The sequence below is a fragment of the Barbus barbus genome (assembly GCF_936440315.1).
Source record: "Barbus barbus genome assembly, chromosome: 41".
Taxonomy (NCBI): domain Eukaryota; kingdom Metazoa; phylum Chordata; class Actinopteri; order Cypriniformes; family Cyprinidae; genus Barbus; species Barbus barbus.
In genome coordinates, this window is record NC_136719.1 from 24,744,926 (window position 1) to 24,767,211 (window position 22,286).

The following is a 22,286-nucleotide window of genomic DNA, read 5'->3' on the forward strand; positions in this document are numbered from 1 at the left end:
CAATGTTCTTCTACAACCCCACAGAGACTATTTGTCAGAAATAGACTCATGTAACATGACATGCTGTAATGTCATTTAATGCCATCGGTCATGGAAGACAGTAACTGTCATAAATAAGAGCCGGGGTTCAAAGTCTTCAGTGCGTCCCCTGACACCACCGTAACATTAGGACGCAACGCCCGAAATATCTCTCCAGTGACCCCAACACCAGCTGAAGTCACCCAACACGAGTCACACGCCGAGCATTACCGCCAGAGACGATGGACAAAGGTAGGATCGCCTTCATGGCAGCTTTAGAAATAAATGATTTTTTTTTGTAGTGCATTTGCATATTTATTGGGAAAATGCATGATTTATGGGAAATGCAATTCTTTGGGTATATGTGTTTCAATGTAAAGCGTTATAGAAATCTGATATATGAAGCATGCAAAACAGTTTCTTCACTTACCAAACAAACAGATAATTGCATTGCCATACCTTCAAAATGTTTGTCTCAAGGCTGAAATACTGTTCAGATCTCAGTACTTTCCTTCTACAATACCCATCTGTATTGCTGATCTTGCACTATCACTCGTGACTGTGGTATTTATGTTTTAAAATATCTACATAGGTCAGAGTGCTAAAGCGTGACAGAGCACTTTTGCATCCGTTTCTAGTTCTGCATGATGTTCTTGTGCATTGAAAAGCATGCAAACCCATTCATTCTAATTCCTCTCATGTTGGTCAAGAATTTATGGGTCAAGTGTCAAAAATAGAAACGCTTAAACAGCAGCATGTTGTGCATGTGCTAACAAGTGCTTTGCCATTGAACATTTCTAAATCATAAAACAAAAAAAAATCATGTTCTTCCTTAGTATTTTTTGTCTTCTTTTACAGTACAAATATCTAAATATTCTAAAATCAAGATATTTTTACTTGAGAAGCAAAATGACTTAGGATATTAAGATTAAAAATGTATCAAAATGAAGTGACTTTATGATTAAAACAAGAGAAAATATGTGTCAGTGGGGTCAGAAAAATAAACTTAATTTAAAGGGGGAAAAGTATTTTTCTGACCACTGGCAGACATTTGTCTTCTTTTAAGCATAAAGTCACTTCATTTTGATACATTTTTCAGAAAACAAGACTTATTATCTGATGTAATTTTGCTTCTCAAGTAAATACCCTGTATATGTAAGGTGGTTGATTAAAGATTTAGTTATTTATACTGAAAAACATGAAAATACTGAGAAGAAACATCATTTTTTGCAGTATAATTAGCACAAATGACTGCATGTTTATCTGTCTCTTCTCTTCACAGTGGTAGAGATTGAACGCATTGATCTGGTGTGTGAGGTGAACAACGCTGATCACCACACGCTGCAGAACGGTGTGGACAGACTGATCGTGAGGAGAGGACAGCCGTTCACCATCACGCTACACCTGCGACCGGGAACTCACTTTCAAAATGAGGACAATATCAACTTCATCGCCCAAACAGGTTCCTCAATCACTTCCATCCTACTCAGACTTTACATCATGCAACTACAAATATGAACCATTAGGTACCAAAGCAACCTAACACCACGAGTAAAAGCAACAAAGTTGGACAGATTTAACTTTTAAGCAAATGTGCGCAGTAACAACCAATAGCAGTGCAGAAAGTGAAGTTAACATGATCCGCCTGGATAGGGGAGGTTAGCTGGTTAGTATCAAAATTGAGTCCCTACTGGACTATCTATAAACAGCTTTTCCATTGATGGCCATTAAGAACTAGCTACATATTGACAATTTATTATTATATATTAAAAAAAAAATCATACTGGATTTTTCAACATTTATACACATACAAATATATATATATATATATATATATTAATTATAATAGATGTAAAACTGTTATCTGTTAAATATATATCCAAAGACAAAGTTGCAATTTTGCTTATGCGTTGTATAATAATGTAAATAATATATAAATATAACAAATAATTTATTTTAATGACATAAATTATATTTTAGTAGATGTAAATGCCATGTATGGCATTTATATCTCCTAAAATATTACTATAATTAAAATAAAATGAAATATTTAACATCTGTGGAATGCTATATTTCTATGTGTGTGTGTGTGTGTAAATTAGGTTAATTATGCACCTAATTAGGTGTAAATGCGTCGTAGGTGTAAACACACACACAAAATACAATACAATACACATGTTTGGCTGTAAATGGAAAAATATATATATATAAAAAGTGTAGATGTACAGTAATATGTACAAATAATAATAATAGTACAACCACAATTCATACCTATACCTTCACAATAGTAATTCACAACTGGGGTCTAACAGGCTTGGGGACGTCAGCTGAAAAAAATAATTACATTAATGAAATATTATGAAGCCACTGATAAATAATTCACAACAAAAAACATGCATGCAGGGCACTGAGTCATTGGTAATGACTTTGATAAAATACTTACAGTAAATCAGGGCTGGTTTAATTACAGAGCGTCCCATGAAAGTGAAGTTCCTGCTGTATTTATAGGATTTACAGTGCTGAGAGGAACGACAGTAGCGCTGCACACATCAGATCATTCACAAGTATATTATTAGAAACATGATGTAAAGGCTTCGAAACATGCACGTCACATTTAAGATACTTGTGTTTATCCATTCATGTCTTTCTGTTGGAGTTCAGGTCCCATCCCCTCAGTGGAAGCACAAACCAAAGCCAAATTCAGCCTCAGCAGATTCATCTCCAGATCGAGCTGGAGTGCCACAGCAGAGACGTCTGACAGCACTGTATCTCTGACTGTGCGCTCGCACCCAAATGCTCCTATCGGAGTCTATAAGCTGATCCTGGATCAGGGAGAAGGAGTCGGTCTGGGGGAGTTTGTCCTGCTCTTTAACCCCTGGTGCAAGCGTAAGCTCTTTTGTCATTGGTGACCGATAATGAGAAGCACTTAAAGGGATAGCTCACCCAAAAATGCAAATTCGGTCATTAATTACTCACCTTCATGTCTTTCCAAACCTGTAAGACCTTCATTCATCTTCGAGACACAAATTAAGATATTTTTGATGACATCCGAGAGCTCTCTGACCCTGCATAGACAGCAAGGGTACTGCCACGATCAAGGCACAGAAACGTAGTAAAGACATCGTTATACAGTTCATATGACATCAGTGGTTCAACAATTTTATTAAGCTACGAGAATAATTTATGTGCAGAATGAAAACAAAAATAACGACTTTATTCCTCCGCGTCACCCTAATTTTCATTTTTGGGTGAACTTTCCCTTTAAATTAACCAGATCAAACAATGAAAATGACTTTGGCTTTATGCATAAATCTTTTTTTTTTTTTTTGCAGTCTGAACAGCTAATATATCTAAATGTTAAAACAGGATTTTTGCATACTTGTTTCAGTGCAAACAGTCAGATTATTAAGTTTTTTGTCATTCTGGCACAATGTGCAACCGCCCTGCATCTTACTTGCTGAATGAAATCCAACACTTGTTTCTTTACTAATGTTGGGGTTTTCAATCAAATTTAACAAAAACATGTTCAAAATGAATATATTTTCTGTGTTGGTTGTTTCAGAGGACTCTGTGTATCTGGCGAGTGAAGCTGAGAGGGAGGAATACGTCCTCTCTCAGGACGGGCTGATTTACCGTGGTATACCCAAACGTATCACAGTCTTACCATGGACTTTTGGACAGGTTCCGTACCTCAAAACATCTCTATAATTGCTTCACAGTAGCAAAATGTTCATTAGAAGCTTCCTCGAATTCATACAATTTATAATTTGCCTTCTTTCAAAACAGTCATTTTTAGTTACCCAAGCAGCCAATAAAACATTCAAACAGTATTAATGCCCAAAGCATCTACGCTTCACTGACATGTTTGATTTCTGTTTCCACAGTTTGAGCCTGGCATGCTGGACATCTGTCTGCAGATTTTAGATGAAAGTCCAAACTATATAAGTGATGCATCGCTGGACTGTTCTGAGAGGAGGAACCCTGTTTATGTGACTCGAGTCCTCAGTGCCATGGTTAGTTACAGCCCTCAAATAATACTGAAGTTCTTCTAACTTAAAAGTTATAAGAGTTCTGCTTGATTAATACCAGCTCAAATGATATTCCGTTGAATAAATAAAAACAATTCGAATCTAAATGTTGATGTTTATGTTTAAATCTACCCTAGTAAAAAAGTTATATATTTAAAATATATTTATTTCATACTAAGTATAGTTCACATATTAACTGACAGATAACTAGAGACTTGCTGATATAAAAAATAATAAAAATTTTACTTGGCATATTACTTGTGCACAATGTACTTTTCTTAATATTAAGTCTAAAATGTGTTTTAATGTATCATTTTTGAATAATATCAGACTTTAAATGCAAAATATTTAAAGTGTACCTGAAGTATACTTGCAATAGTTCCACTTCATCACAATAAAATATACTAAGTATATCTTTAATTGTACTTCTGCGCAATTCAAATGCATTAATAACTAAATTTGTTGTTCCAATTTAGCATGCTCTAAGTATACCAGCTTAGTATACTTAAAGTACAATTGCAGGACATTTTATTAAGAACATAAATAAAAAATGTATTTGTAATATACTTAGCATGAAATAAATGTATTTCAAACACATAAGGATATTTATTTTCACTAGGGTACTAACTGTTTAGATTAAAACAAATTCTGTTTATTTGAGATTTAAAAAACATAATTATATATTTGTCTAGCAGCATAATGACATTATTTTTACATGCATTGAAGAAAATGTGAGTTACATTCGAGTGTGAAACTCACCGCCGTGTTGTTTTGTACAATCCAGATCAACAGTCTAGGTGATAAAGGAGTTCTGGTGGGTAACTGGTCAGGTGACCATGAGGACGGCGTGAAGCCCACCGTATGGAAGGACAGCTGCTCCATCCTCCGGCAGTGGAGTAATAACGGCTGCAGGGCGGTGCGTTACGGGCAGTGCTGGGTGTTCGCAGCTGTTGCCTGCACAGGTGATTCATTAACTTCTGCAATTATCACAAGTCAATTAACAGTCAACAGTCAACTAAATAGCAGACAGATATTTTTCAACAGCATGGAAAACCCAGAGGTTTGTTCATTTTATTTGTCCAATGTGGTCTGTTTTCTGGTTTGGTTCATTTTAAATAAAGACCAGACTTAAAAGACTCCACACAAGGAATCTTTATAATAACAGTTGCGGAATTCCATAACAATATTTTAGTATCATTAATATACAATTATAGCCTTTTAAATATTACATTTTATATATATATATATATATATTCCGTCATGGTTTCAGTAAATTTTGTGTGGTTTGTTTGTTTGTTTTTTTACTTTTACTTTTTTACGTTTTAATTAAATATGTCTATATAGTTTCTATATTAGTTTGAATTATTTTAGTACTTTAAATTAGAAATGCTGCCTTGGTAACTGATTAGACCTTACAACAAATCTTTAATGTTTTATTTTATTTCAGTTAAATTTTAATTTATGTCAAGTAAAGAAAATTTATTAAATGGTTTTAGTTTTAGTTAACAATAATAACCCTGGCTCATAACCTTCACTTTTTGGGGGGATTAATGCATGCTTTTTAAAGGCCCATTCCTTATCATGTCCCAAGTATATAAACTGTTCCCAAATATTTTCACATTTCAGAATCAGAATGAGCTTTATTGGCCAAGTATGTTTACACATACAAGGAATTTGTTGTAGTGACAAAAGCTCCACAGTGCAACAGAAAGACAGCAACAGAACAGGACACAGATAATAAAATAATAATATACAAATATCCAAATAGGCAATGTATAAAGCAGCAAAAACACAATATATAATATAGACAACTATGTATGTACAGGTCAAGTATGTGCAAATTAGAAATGAGAAAATAAATATTATCTCAGATATGATAAAACTAGATCTTGGTTATGTGTTTGATTCATGTTCCAGTGTCCAGAGCTCTGGGAATCCCATGCAGAGTCGTCACTAACTATGGATCAGCACGTGACAGCAATGGAGACCTAGTAATGGAGCGTTTCTACAATGAATTTGATGAGAACATTGCTGACGACTCTATATGGTATGAATTGTAAAGCCAAAATTAAACAAGATAAAGGTAATTGGTAAACTTTTTATTGGCATCTTTGGTTCCATGAAAAACTTTAGATGAAGAACATCCATCGAACCTTTCCATTGCACAATAGGTTCCTTATAGCGGGAAAAGATTCTTCAGATTATTAAAATGAAAGGTTCTTTGTGGAACCCAAAATGATTCTTTTACAGCAGTGCTATTTACTTTTATTATTAATAATGTAAGGCAAATAAGAAAAAAGTACCTTGTTCTGCCTTAGGAACTTCCATGTTTGGGTAGAGAATTGGATGACACGCCCAGACCTGGCGCTAGGGTACGAGGGTTGGCAAGCGAGTGACCCAACACCTCAGCATAGGAGTCAAGGTGAGCCAATAATCAATGCCTGATAGAAGTGGAGAAGTAGAGTCAATGATGAAGTACCTCAATTGTGCTGTCCTTCTTCTGCCAGGCATCTTCTGTTGTGGTCCAGCCCCCGTGAGAGCCATTAAAGAGGGCGAGCTCACTTTCAAATATGATGTCCCGTTCGTGTACGCCGAGGTGAACGCTGATGTGGTGGAGTACATCAAACTGAGAGATGGAAGGGTGTTTAAGATGGGTGGATCCACTACAGAAGTTGGGAAATCCATCAGCACCAAAGCAGTGGGTCGAGATGAGAGAGAGGACATTACACACAACTACAAGTATCCAGAGGGTAGGGAGCCATTCATTCATTCATGGTTAAGGATCTAGGTTGGATGCAAATTCAATTCACAAAAGGAAAATCCATAAACTATGATTATAACTATTATACCCCCAAGCAAGCCACTTAATTCTAGGTTATCGTAGGAGCATCTATCCTCTTAAACACTTATTAAGGACTCTTATCATTTATAAAGGTCCTAAAAAACAACAGCATGATTATATGCTGGTCCAAGTTAGTATGCTAGCTGGCATATTAACGAATGACTTATTGGTGTGGCTAGTTAAAAAGTCTGATAGAGATATCATCCAAAACATGACAGATTGTGGTCGCTTTAGTAGGGTAGCAATATTGAGCATTATCTGGTACTGATATACTGTAATATTTACACATTTCAATGCCCCGTCATGATAAACGCTGTTTTCTATTCAGGATCTGAAGAAGAGAGAAGGGTTTATGAGAAGGCAAATCATCACAACAAACTCGCACAGGCAGGAGAGGAGCCTGGTTTACACATCAAGATTAAAGTGACCCCGGACATGCAGATCGGCTCTGATTTTGACGTCTATGCAGAGCTCAAAAACAACACTATGGTAACAAAGTCCTGTCGGGTCATGTTCTACGCCCAAGCAATGTCTTACAATGGCAAACTTGGAGAAACCTGTGGATTGGGCGAGTTTACAGAGATGAATTTGGCTTCGAATGAAGGTGAGCCTCGTTCCTGGGAAGTTGTGGCCTAATGGTTAGAGAGTCAGACTCGTAATCCAAAGGTTGCGGGTTTGAGTTTCAGGCCGGCAGGGATTGTAGGTGGGGGGAGTGAATGTACAGCGCTTTCTCCACCCTTAATACCACGACTGAGGTGCCCTTGAGCAAGGCACCGAACCCCCAACTGCTCCCCGGGCGCCGCAGCATAAATGGCTGCCCACTGCTCCGGGTGTGTGTTCACTGCTGTGTGTGTGATAAAGAACCTTTATTTTTAAGAGTGTATATTTAAAAAGGTAACTGTCTCATTGTGTTTTACTTTCCAGGGGGTAAAGTAACTCTTCGACTGGAATATGCAGAGTACAGCAAAGCCGTAACTCAAGACAGAATGATCAAACTGGTGGCTTTACTCATCGATGCAGAGACACGGGATTTCTACAGAGCAAAGAAGACCATCGTACTGGATGGCCCTGAAATAATCGTCAATGTAAACCTCAGCTTCTCTCTACAATTTACATTTATAGTATGCTGACTTGACAAAAACAACTAACTGTTATTGTAAAATATTTGGTTTAGGTTTTTTGTATTTAAAATCCCTAAAGAGTCTAAAGTTGCTCACTGGAGTGAAACAGCCTATGCATATTTAATATGAATCAATGTACTGTAAGCAAGACTCACGGCTCTAACAAGGTGCGATTCGGTCCCCCGCAGATCTTGGGCGTGCCAAACGTGGGCCATAACCTGGTGGCAGATTTAGCACTGCAGAATCCACTTCCGGAGCCCCTGGAGAACTGTGTGTTCACTATAAATGGTGCCAACCTGACCGACGGCAAACCCATCACTCATGAGTAAGTCACCCGATCACTTCGGACCGGGGTGTGAAACTACATTCCCTCATTCCTCCTGTGTTTACCTGGTGTCATTTCAACTCATTGCATGATCAAATTGAAAGACAGATGAAAAACTTCAGCAGTGGTAAACCATCAGTACAAGCAACACAGTGTTGGTGAAGTTACTTTGAAATTGTAGCCTCCCAGACTACTCTAAAATTTGTTAAAACTTCGACTTAATCATAGATAGTAGATAGCTATATAAGCTTTTAATTAGACATAATGTTTTACAATCAAAGCAGTGTTTACCTTGTACAAAAAAGAAGTCAATTAAAATAGTATGCCGTATTTAAGCTTCTTATGCATGATCAATCAGCAATTGGTGTACATTTCCTCAAATCCCTATCCATCCATTTACCTAGCAAGAGAGCATCATCAGTGTTGCCAACTTAGCAATTTTGTTGCTTTTGCATCTTTTCACACTACCATAACATATTTTTCTTCCAAAAGCACCTAGCAACAAATTTAGCTATTTTTAAAATGTATTTGGCAGATTTGAACAACTTTTTATAAGTGACTCAAACGATAAAAAGACACACAATTTCCATCTAAATTACACAAAATGAGGAAACCAAAGATGCCTAGCAGTACACACATCATGTGAATTAAGTTAGCTGCTATTTGCAATTTTTACATTTAATAATAATAATAACTGAATAATTGAATAATTGTTCATTTATGATACACCTTAGCTTGTACCTGTGATTGTTGATCTGTTGGTACACTGTAAGAAAAATATGTAGAAAAATGGAAAAGCTAGTAATTTTTCAGGACATTATCCATCATCCATTATCCGTTGTAACCCAAAAACACAAAATACAATGTGTAATTTAAAATGCAGGTAAACAAAAAACAAGAAAAAAAAAAAAAAACGTGAAAAATCAATATGGAAAACTCCTTAATATTAATATAGTAGATTGTGCCCTATTATTACAGGCTTTTCTTATAGTGTAGCATACTAGTTACTAATATACTGCTTAAAACTATAAATATTCAGAATGTGTCGTTTTACAAGTTTATTGGCTAATAAAAATAAATAAATAAATCTAATGGTTCAAAACTGTAAGTGTTTGATAAGTCAATGTTGTATTTAAAAATAGTTATTTACATTTTAATATTATTCAACCCAAATTCCGGAAACGTTGGGACGTTTTTTTTTTATTTGAATAAAATGAAAACTAAAAGAATTTCTAATCACATGAGCCAATATTTTATTCACAATAGAACATAGATAACATACCAAATGTTTAAACTGAGAAATTTTACAATTTTATGCACAAAATGAGCTCATTTCAAATTTGATGCCTGCTACAGGTCTCAAAATAGTTGGGATGGTGACATTTTTACCATGGTTTAGCATCTCCTCTTCTTTTCAAAACAGTTTGAAGACATCTGGACATCGAGGTTATGAGTTTCTGGAGTTTTGGTGTTGGAATTTAGTCCCATTCTTTCCTGACATAAGTTTCCAGTTGTTGAAGAGTTTGTGGTCGTCTTTGACGTATTTTTCATTTAATGATGCGTCAAATGTTCTCTATAGGTGAAAGATCTGGACTGCAGGCAGGCCAATTTAGCACCCGGACTCTTCTACTACGAAACCATGCTGTTGTAATAGCTGCAGTATGTGATTTTGCATTGTCCTGCTGAAATACACAAGGCCTTCCCTGAAATAGACGTCATCTGGAGGGGAGCATATGTTGCTCTAAAACCTTTATATACCTTTCAGCATTCATAGTGCCTTCCAAAACATGCAAGCTGCCCATACCGTATGCACGTATGCACGCCTATACCATCAGAGATGCTGGCTTTTGAACTGAACGCTGATAAAACGCTGGAAGGTCTCCCTCCTCTTTAGCTGCGTCACTGCATCCGTGACTTCCAACAAGAATGTCAAATTTGGACTCGTCTGACCATAGAACACTTTTCCACTTTGAAACAGTCCATTTTAAATGAGCCTTGGCCCACAGGACACGGCGGCGCTTCTGGACCATGTTCACATATAGCTTCCTTTTTGCATAATAGAGCTTTAGTTTGCATCTGCAGATGGCATGGCAGATTGTGTTTACCGACAGTGGTTTCTGGAAGTATTCCTGGGCCCATTTAGTAATGTCAATGACAGAATCATGCCGATGAGTGATGCAGGGTTGTCTGAGGGCCCGGAGACCACGGGCATCCAACAAAGGTCTTCGGCCTTGTCCCTTACACACACAGATTTCTCCAATTTCTCTGAAAATTTTGATGATGTTATGCACTGTAGATGATGATGGTATTTGCAAAGCCTTTGCAATTTAACATTGAGGAACGTTATTTTTAAAATATGCCACAATCTTTTTACGCACACTTTCACAGATTGGAGAGCCTCTGCCCATCTTTACTTCTGAGAGACTCTGCCTCTCTAAAACATCCTTTTTATAGCTAATCATGTTACAGACCTGATGTCAATTAACTTAATTAGTTGCTAGATGTTTTCCCAGCTGAATATTTTCAAAATGTCTTGCTTTTTTAGCCTTTTTGTTGCCCCCGTGCCAAATTTTTTGAGACCTGTAGCAGGCATCAAATTTGAAATGAGCTCATTTAGTGGATAAAAAGTGTAAAATTTCTCCGCTTAAATATTTGTTATGTTCTATTGTGAATAAAATATTGGCTCATGTGATTTGAAACTCTTTTAGTTTTCATTTTATTAAAATAAAAAAAAAATTGGCTTGTATAATGTATTTATATTATTTTACAAACAAATCTAAATTAACATATATAAAATATATTTTTTGCTGAGATTTGATGTAGTGACATTTTTGCGGCGTAATTACACAATCATGTAATGACATCACAATGTCATTTAAGGGGAAAGGGAAGTGGTGTGTGGCCAAGTATGGCGACCCATACTCGGAATTTGTGCTCTGCATTTAACCCATCCAAGTGTACACACAGTAGTGAACATACACCCGGAGCAGCGGGCAGCCAATGCTGCAGCGCCCGGGGAGCAGTTGGGGGTTCAGTGCCTTGCTCAAGGGTCTCACCTCAGTCGTGGTATTGAGGGTGGAGAGAGTGTTGGTTATTCACTCCCCCACCTACAATCCCTGCTGGACCTAAGACTCAAACCCACGACCTTCAGGTTACAAGTCCAACTCTCTATCCATTAGGCCACGACTGCCCACAACAGTTAACTTTTAGCAACTTTTAACAACAAATCGAACTTCCTTTAGCAACTTCCCCTGAAAATTAGTTGGCAACACTGAGCATCATAGCAACCACTTGGAAACATCATTCTGAAGCATGTACTGTCTGCTACTTATGAGAGATGACATTTAAAAGATCACATTTTAGATATTTTCGATGTGCTTATGATACTATTGTCAGTTTAGAGTTATTCATTTAAACGCTAAACATTAAAAATTACAATATTTGTTAGTATGTTATGTTTATTATATGCCACCACATCTAGAACACCAAAACACAAAGACACTTAGTTTGACTGCAGCAGTTTTTTTTTTGTCAGTCAAAACATTTGCAGCTAATTTTATACAAGATATAAAATAATGAAAGTGCAAAAGTTCCATGGCTGTAACAGTTTTTGTTTTTTTTTCCTGACAGGGTTGGAACAGTTGGTCCTACAGAGTTTGTCACTGCCAAAGTGGAGTTCACACCAAAGCTGCCAGGACAAAGAAAGATAGTGATAGATTTTGCCAGCGATAAACTTCACAATGTTGAAACTTATGAGAATCTTATCATATATGAATAAATGAACTGTTTTTACTTATGCTTGTGAGGTCTTATTCTGTTATAGTCAGTGGTGATCAGTAACGAAGTTGCTTTACTGTACTTAAGTACATTTTTCAAGTATCTGTACTTTACTGGAGTAGTTTTACTTTGAGTAACTTTTACTGTTACTGCACTACATTTCAAAGCATAAGATTGTACTTTTTACTTCACTACATTTCATAAAACATATCGTTACTCCTTATAATATGGGTGGTGATGGCGCAGTGGATAAGACACATGCCTTTGGTGTGAGAGACCCGGGTTTGAATCCACTGTGAGACACCAATGTGTCCCTGAGCAAGACACTTAACCCCTAGTTGCTCCAGAGGCGTGCGACCTCTGACATATATAGCAATTGTAAGTCGCTTTGGATAAAAGCGTCAGCTAAATGAATAAATGTAAAATATATCACGTACTTCGAGACGTAGAAGCGGTGTCTGATTCATGAACAAACTGATTATTTTCAATGAACCTGTTAAATCGGTTCGCAAGTGGCAACAAATGATTCATTCACAAATTGGAATGATCCGATTGCAGCTGTTCTCAAGTCAACAAATCACCGATTCAAATTATCCGAGTCTCCAGTGAACTGAACTAGCGCAGTTTTATTAAAATGCTACGCATTTAGCCCTATGTGACGTCTGTTTTTATATTGTTCATCAACAGTATAAATTTTTATATTGTTTAGTAGAGTTGGGGTACTCGGACTCGAGTCCGGACTCGAGTGCAATTATGAATGAACTCGGACTTGTCACGTACTCGGATGAATTTGTACTCGGACTTGTCATTGACTCTGACATTTTGGACTCGGGAATTTTGCCGAGTACAGTCGAGTCCGCATTATGTGTAACATGAAAAAAAAAATAGACAATGTTACTTGCCTTCTCGGCACCACACCAGCAGGCAGCAGTAACATTAGACATAGGCGCAAAATGTAAATCCCCGAATTTGGCGCCTCACATCTACACACAGCAGCAGACCATGTCATCGAAGTCAGCAATAATTTTTTTTTCTTATGAAAATCACAAGGAATTTATTTGCAAGGCATCCAGTAAAAAGAAGTACTCGGCGAACTGCAAATTTTGCAAAACATAAATTATTCTGATTTTATACAAGAGTTAAATAAACGAGTAGTTAAAGGGACTTACATTTTAGGCACAAAATATTGATGACTCATTTTGCTGTTTTTATTCATTAATTCAAGAGTGCCAGAAAGACCAGAACAGTTGTGCATCTGATCTGAGCAACATAACATTTCGTTATTGAATGATTCAGTGTTTTTGAAGGAATCGGGTCAATGATCCATTCGTAAAGTCAGGCACTTGCTTCGTTCTTGAATGAATCATACATCTGAATGAATCATTAAAGGGCATATTGCAGGTTAGAGACTCCAGTGAGTCGATGTATAGAAAAATACTGTAGGAACTAGATTTTCTTTAAAATATACTTTAAAGTATGCTATTAAGGCTTCTGGAGTCGTTTTTGTGAGAGAATTTTACGTCCGCATTTGAAACGCGCCAAAACCGGAAGTGACGCATCAAAAGGGAGAGCGGTCCATTTAAACCATAGGAAAACGATGGATCGCAATGACAGTTCGGACGCTGAGGAAAGGTTAAATGTGTATTTACACTCGTATGACGGACCACAGATAAAATTATGCGCCTGCTATGCAGCCAAGAGAACAGGACAGGCCAGGATTAGACAGAACAACGGTCAGAGGAGACAAATTGAGTTGATATGAGGAGAACAGGGCAGGTGTTTGGTGAGAGATCAGTGTTATCTTACAGATATACACACGTTAGCTAATGTAATCAGGCAATAACAATGCTAGTATTGATACTACCAGTAATAGAAACTAATAAGCGTTGATCAGGGGCATGTCACACTCGTTAATATCCGACACTAACATTACGTGATAGTGGTTTCTTATCACCGCAGGAAAGAGAGATAAACACATTTTTGATTTATAGGTGCTTGTGTGGGAAATGTGTGGCCATGTTCACAGCTGAGGAAAGTCAGTGCTGCCGGGAGTTAGATACGTTACATACTGGGTCTTAGTGGACAGAATGTGACCCCCACACTTGATGTGCAGTGTCTGACTCTACACCCAGGCTTTGAGGCTTGCTGTCTGAACCCATATGTGCTACAGATAGCCTATATGAAGTTATTATTATACAAGTTAACTCTATTTAGGCCATGACTACCTATAAGTAACACTTTTTGATGCCATTGGTATAACACAATCAACAATGACAGCATACAGACGAGTTGCCCGCTGGGCCTGTGGTGTTCTGAGCAGCTCTTACCTGCATGTGTTGTGTCAGTCATTAGAAGATAGTTTACAGAGGAAGGAGGACTTTATAAAGGTTTTGAATGGCCCCATTTTGTTGACAATCAATAAAAAAATAAATCACAATCAAGCAAATCTGCATTTATGGTTAATTCAATTCAGTTTTATTTATACAGCACTAAATCATAAATATTTCATAGCACTGTTAATACCCAACTCAAAACACAACATTTCAACTGTTATATATATATATAACATATGGATAAGACACATGCCTTTGGTGTGAGAGACCCGGGTTCGAATCCACTGTGAGACACCAATGTGTCCCTGAGCAAGACACTTAACCCTAGTTGCTCCAGAGGCGTGCGACCTCTGTCATATATAGCAATTGTAAGTCGCTTTGGATAAAAGCGTCAGCTAAATGAATAAATGTAAATATATACTACCAAAAGTATACTACGACCCATTTAAAAACACATTAAGCCGAACACAGGCTGACCGGGACCCGATGAAGGTGCTGTGTGCACCGAAGGAACCACACCGAGTCTCACTAAGTTCTTGCTTCAGCATCTCATGTGAAACTCATATCGCCTGGATGATAATCCTCCGGTGTAAAGTGATCATTAAGTTACACACCACCGCGGTGTTTGAAGCAGATGCATTAGTGAAGTCCAGTCTCTTCAGCTGCACAAACGCACAGAGGCCCGGAAGATACCGTCCTATTTCTTGTTAGGAAACCTGTGGACTCGATGTCCTGTACATCTGTTTGTGCAACCTCCACAAACACAATAATTTACCATGAACTCGACCGGACTCGACTCGGACTCGAACATTAAGGACTCGGACTTGAGTCCAACTCGGCACCTTTTGGACTCGGACTCGGACTCGGACTCAATAGGTTACGGACTTGGTCTCGACTCGGACTCGACAAAGGTGGACTCGAACCCAACACTATTGTTTAGATCAACTAGCCGAGTAGACAGATATGAATGTTTATTCATAACCATACTGAAAATGGTTACTGTACTTTTACTCAAGTACTTGATTTGTGTACTTCGTCCACCGCTGGTTATAGTTCATGTGGGGTCAGACATCATGTAGAATTTTCAGCATGAAAAACATGCACAAGATTTGAAAATTAAATCTTCTTCTCAAACGCCAGTTCTGCTGCAAAAATTAGTTATGAATATTTTGTACAAGGGCTGTGCAATTAATTTAATTTATAATAAAATTTTGAAATGAGATTGCATGATTGTGTGCAATCAGAACCAATCAGAATACAGCACACCTAAATCTAGCATGAGAACAGAAAAGTATGTTCTTACCATTACGACATGGAACAAAGCACAGAAACAGGGAATGACTTTAGGGCAGTACACTCTTAAAAATAAAGGTGCTTCAAAGGGTTCTTCAAGCGATGCCATAGAAGAACCATTTTTGATTCCAGAACCATTCAGTCAAAGGTTCTTTAAAGAACCATCGCTTCCTTACCTTTTTATAATCTGAAGAACCTTCTTTCGCCACAAAGAACCTTTTGTGAAACAGAAAGGTTCTTCAGATGTTAAAGGCTCTTTATGGAACCATTTAGACAAACAGGTTATTCTATGGCATCGTGAAGCACCTTTATTTTTAAGAGTGTATAAGAACTTGGTGCAAGGCCCAACAATAACGACTGCCCAATGGCCTGGAAACATCCAAGCATCTTTAAAGCATCTGTCTGAAATGGCTGTCTGTGTGCACACAAAACACTGAATTGAGTTCTTTTGCAACATTTTGCACTATTTACGCTGAGAAAGAAAAGGCATATGTATCAGTATATTGGACCACTGCAATAGGTTTTCAAGTGACAGCAGCCTAATAAATGTGACCATGGACCACAAAACCAGTTACAGTATAAGGGTCAATTTTTCAAAATTGAGATTTATACATAATCTGAAAGCTGAATAAATAAGTTTTCCGTTGATGTATGGTTTGTTAGGATATGACAATATTTGGCCGAGATACAACTATTTGAAAATCTGGAATCTGAGGGTGCAAAAAAATCTAAATATTGAGACAATCACCTTTAAAGTTGTCCAAATTAAGTCCTTAACAATGAATATTACTAATCAAAACTGAAGTTTTGATATATTTACAGTAGTAAATTTACAAAATATCTTCATGGAACATGATCTTTGCTTAATGTCCTAATGATTTTTGGCATAAAAGAAAAATCAAAAATTTTGATCCATACAATGCATTTTTGGCTATTGCTACAAATATACCCCAGCGACTTAAGACTGGTTTGTGCTCCAGGGTCACAAATCTGTTGCTGTCTATGTTATTAATGTCAAACAACAAAATAAAAAGAGAAGTACTCACTGCTCTTGACCGAATAACTCGCAACTTTAAGGATTAAAAACATTTTCTCTTTAATGTTTGAACTTTAAATTAGTTAAAATAGTATAGTGTTTGCTGTGGTGTCCAAATTGGGATCGAGAGTTGTGACATTTCACTGCCAGCTAAAATGCTAGTCATAAAACAAGTGAAATGCTACGCAACTGTTTCATATGTGGTCAAGCAGAACACTGTATTTATGAATGTAAATTATGTAACGAAATATAGTTTCAAAATCAAAAATCACTAAATTTGTCCACATCTGATTTGCACTGTTCTGACTATAATGATTAATATTTTTACTTTGAACATAGACAAAATTATTCAACTTTACAAATAGATGTGTGGTTGGAATAAACTGCCTTCCATTTGCATGCCTGACGTGCATTTCTCCTGTTAGAAAAACAGAATTTGAATATTGCATCAATGCAAAACTGCTCAAAAAGTCTCAAACTGCTCAATTATTCATAAATCTGAATTATGAATCAGATCTGCAGCGTTTAAAGCAAACCAGAATCAGTTCCACCTTCAGTCGGCTGAATTGAAGCTACAGTAGCACGGGTGGCAGTGTGCTTTGGACGTGTCGGTGTTTAAAAACCTAAGAACACTTTCTTGTGAGATACCATTTTTTTTTTAATGTTTTCACTTATTTTCTTCTACACTAATCTCTTCCTCCAATTTTTATTGTTTTCTTATAGATTTGAAAAATGGTGATGTGGGACCCAACAAACACTTCAACATGCAAACCATCGATTTTCTCAGCGAACTCCAGCTCGTGCTACATTATACCCACTTATTTTATCGCCGTCTCTCTCAGCATCAACATGGTTCTCAGTCTACCGGCAAACTGTTACATCCTGTGGCTGAGTGTGAAAGAGATGATTCAGGGACAGTCAACCGAAATCTTCCTCTTCGATGCGGCACTCGTTGAGGTCGTCTTCTGCTCTTCTTATGCTTTTATCATACAGCAGTATTTCTTTAATTGTACTCATTGCAAGTTTGGCATATACTTTCCTAGTCTGTTACTGTTAGTCGGTCGCCCTCTGTTTCAGAGCTGCACTTGTGTGGAGCGTTACTTAGGGGTTCTCCATCCTGTGACTTTCTTGAAGCTCAAACCCATGAAATATAGAATTGCGTTATCCATCGTCGGATGGATTCTGATAGTTATCTCAAGCTTTATGGTTTCAGTGAACATCATTGAACTTCATCAATTAGTTTTGCCAGAACTGCTTGTTTTTTTAAGCATCAAAGTGTTCAGCTGCTTGATGGTCCTGAAGGCTCTGAAGCGACCTGGACCTGGTGACAACTTCAAGAGGAAAGAGGTAACGAACCAAGACAAACTCAAGGCTTTTCGGGTCATTCGGATTGTGCTGGCATCTGCAGTGCTTATGTACGGCCCTATGATTATTTCTCTTGTGCTTTATTATCTTACAGATTTAAATAGGTTTCTTTTATCCTGGTCTGGGGCCTTGTGCCTTGGGCTCATTTCAGGGTTTGTGCATCCTTTCCTCTATCTCAAAAGAGTTGGAAAACTCCCCTTTTGCTAAAGGCACTTCCCATATGTTGGCGTCTCAAAAAGCATACTGCTTTTCTTTTGAGAACTATGAGATATGATCTAATACAAAATGAAAGGGATAGTTCATCCAAAAATTCAATTTCTTGCCAACTTCATGTCATTCCAAATCTGTATCTTTTGTGTCACACACACAAAACAGATATTCTGAAGAACACTGGGGTCTACAACACAACTGACTTTTACAATAGATATTTTTAGACAGAAAGAAACATACAAATTTGAAATGACGTGAGGTTGAGTAAACAATGATCATCCTGCATTTGGGCTGATTGATTCACACAAGTTTGGGTTTGTATGTAATGCTCCAATTGAAGTCAAACCCCTTAAAAGAACCAATGTGCAATGAAACCAAAAGATTAGAGAGTTCAGGTTTCTGCACAATTTGCATAGTTTCCAGTCATTTTGTTTGGTGTAGTTGTATGTTTGATCGATTTTGGTCTACTGTGACAGCTGTGTCAGTAACAAGCGTGTTTTATCCTAGAAAACCATCATGCAGCAATATTTTAATTTCACAACCTGGAAACATCTCAACTCAAAGCCTGTGGTTTCACCTGTACATTCACCTAAACATTCACCAAAGAAACAGCAATCTGCATTGAAGCAGCATTCAATAATGAATCAAATAATGGGTGCAGTCATGTGCACCTGCGATCTGCAATAGCCCTCAAATCCCATTCACCTTTAGACATATTCAAACCTGCCATATTAACATCACAAGAACCAATGTATCTGAGGTCATTGAAGTTAAATATGTTGTGGCATCTTGGCTAATGCTGTATTTTTTTTTCAATAGCATGTCAAATGAAAATAAAGGGAAAAGGGATAGACCTGCTTTTGTTGTTTTTTGTCTTTATTTATTTATTTATCGCAATTACCAATAATTTACTCATCAACTAAGTAGACCTCTGTGGATGCATACCGAGCCATCATCTGAATAAATATTGAATAATATAATAAATATTATACACTTTAAAATAAATGTTATTTTATGATGTAAATATTACTGGACATAAAACTAAGGGTCCTCACTAACGGCCTTAAAGGGTTAGTTCACCCAAAAATGAATTAAATACTCACCCTCATTAATTACTCACCCTCATGTCGTTCCAAACCCATAAGACCTCCGTTCATCTTCGGAACACAAATTAAGATATTTTTAATGCATCCCGTTAGCTCTCTGACCCTCCCATAGACAGCAAGTGTCCTTACAAGATCAAGGTCCAGAAACATAGCAAGGACATTGGTAAGATAATCCATGTGATATCAGGGATTCAACCATAATTTTACGAAGCTACGAGAATACTTTTTGTGTGCAAAAAAAAAAAAAATTGACTTTATTCAACAATTCATCTCCTCCGCGTCACCCTAGCACCATTTTGGAAAGTATCCACTGAAGTATGCTGTTCTGTATATTGCGTGACGCAGCTGACACAGAACAGCATACCCTGTTTCCGTTCAGAGTATATGTTGTCACATTTCCCTGGTTAAACAAACATTACACTAAAAAGGCCAAATACAATTATATTTTGGATTTTTACACTGTGTAATATTCAGAATCAGAATCAGAAAGAGCTTTATTGCCAAGTGTGTTTGCACACACAAGGAATTTGTCTTGGTGTTATGAGCTTCCAGTACAGAAAGTACAAACATAGTGCAGACAACATATAATTAAGGTGATAAAGAACACTAATGAAGAGAATATACAATAATTAAGAATAACAATAGTAATAAAAATAAAAATATACAGAAAAGAGACATGACCATAGACAGAACTGTGAATGTGCATGTGTCCTATGTACAGATGATTCTGTTTATCAAAATCAATAAATGTCATCAAGTTAGTGTTTTTATGTATTTTTACATTTATTCCAAAATAATAACAAAAGGCAGTAACAATACAAACATTTTATTTGTCAACTGATGTTCTTTTTAACTTTAGCAGCGAGTGTCGCTGTTGGACAGAATTACTTAATAAACACTAGTGATTTTAATGTCATATTTTGTAATACTTGCATGGATTTTTTTTTTTTTTTTTTTGTAATATCGATAATTTTCTCATCCTTTTTTTTCTCTGCCTCCCTTGACTTGACTGATGGCATATTCAGTGATGGAAAGAGTACTGAAAATATATACTCAAGTAAAAGTATCATCACCTTCCAAAAAATGTAGTTTGAGTAGAGTAAAAGTACTTGTCCAAAAAACTACTTGAGTAAGAGTGAAAGAGTAGCTTATTTAAAAGTACTCATGAGTATTGAGTAGTGAATACTGAGCTGTGGATTCTACCCCCTCATAATAACTGTCAGAGAACGACCAGGCTTTCCTCTCAACCAATTGCCACGATCCACGTCACCAGAGTTCTAATCACCCGCACCTGCACCTCATCAGCGAACAATCACCACACACTTAAAAGCACTCTCCTCAATCACAACAGTGTCCGATCTTGTTGTAACATACAAGGACCGACGCTCTCAAGACTCATAGCTGAGTATACTACCTGACGATACTTACCTGTTGAAACTTACCTCTTGTTCTGCTCCTCTTCATCTTCCCCATCCGCAGATCCAGACGCTCGACGACGGACACTGTTGTGGTTACCACTCACTGGACACGTATCACGGCACACAGAGCACTCCCCTGCACGCTGGAGGTTCCCGCTGTCATCATCCCTGTCAAAGACACAGTGACTGAGTTTATCCCGGCTCTCGGGTCTCCTGTAACTCCATTGACTTCTACTCATCTCAAGAATACCAACCCCTCAGTTCTTCCGATTCCAGATTCACTATTAAACACCTTTGTTCTTTCACTAACCTGCTGTGTCTGACAAGTTCATTACAGAAGATCGGACCAGGACAGCAACATCATGAGTACAGCTGATCCCTTCCAGGAACTTGTCGACACACTCAAGAGGATCCTCACTCATTCCACCTCTCCTCCCGCACCAGCTCCAGTACCTTCTCCAGCCACTTCCGCATTCAGCTCTTCTTCACCGATCATGTTCGCCAGTCCCATGGCCCGACCAGCGCCGTTCTCAGGTGATCCCGAGGAGTGCAATGGCTTTTTGTTACAATGCTCACTAACTATTGATCTGCATCCTCAGATGTTCACCTCCGATCAAGCAAAAATTGCCTTTGTGGTCACCTCGCTCCGGGGACCAGCCCTCAGTTGGGCCGAGTCGATCCTGAGCCAAGCCGGTCCCGCAACACATTCCTATGTCCAATTTCTCGCCCACTTCAAAGAAGTATTTAGCAGCTCACCGGGGGACTCATCGGTAGGCGAACAATTATTTAAGTTACGTCAAGGCTCATCGACTATCCATCAACACGCTCTGAAGTTCCGCACCCTGGCAGCCACGAGCGGTTGGAATGAGCCTGCACTACTTACTGCCTTCCGACAAGGCTTAAACCCCCGGTTGAAGTTACATCTCGCTGCTTATGATGATACTTATGGGCTCGAGAAGTTTATACAGCTCGCCATCCGCTGCTCGAACCGTATGAAGGCATGTCTTTCTGATACTCCCTCACCATCTGCCATTGCTACTCCTCCAAATTCCCAGCCAGAGGCCAGACCCTCACCGGAACCCATGCAGACAGACATGTTTCGCTTGTCCCCCTCAGAACGACAAAGAAGAATCGCTAACAACCTGTGTCTGTACTGTGGTGACCCAACCCACCGAATCTCATCATGCCCACAACGTCCTACTCGACTTGCGGTGAGTGGCATCCAACCTACCTTTCCCAAGATGAACCCTTTAACTTCCAATGCACATCTGATAATAGACTCTACTCCACTCCCAGTTACCATCCTCCTCGACTCCGGCTCGGCCGGGAACTTCATCTCCGGCGATCTCTGTCGAAGGCTCGACCTCCCGATCGCCGCGACAAAGACCACTTACCAGATCCAGTCCATAACCGG

At 37.9% G+C, this 22,286-nt stretch overlaps 1 protein-coding gene across 1 annotated transcript; it reads left to right on the plus strand.

The window, feature by feature from the left end:
• Positions 1-260: 260 nt before the first annotated feature.
• Positions 261-12,112, plus strand: LOC306860947 (protein-glutamine gamma-glutamyltransferase 2-like; the record flags this gene model as incomplete). The annotated part of the gene is made up of 13 exons (XM_079402973.1): positions 261-270; positions 1,301-1,480; positions 2,680-2,904; positions 3,581-3,699; positions 3,903-4,031; positions 4,831-5,008; positions 5,964-6,093; positions 6,365-6,468; positions 6,554-6,796; positions 7,217-7,492; positions 7,813-7,973; positions 8,198-8,334; positions 11,965-12,112. The coding sequence occupies 13 exons, from the start codon at positions 261-263 to the stop codon at positions 12,110-12,112; spliced, it is 2,040 nt and encodes a 679-aa protein (XP_079259099.1).
• Between the last annotated feature and the right edge of the window lie 10,174 nt (positions 12,113-22,286).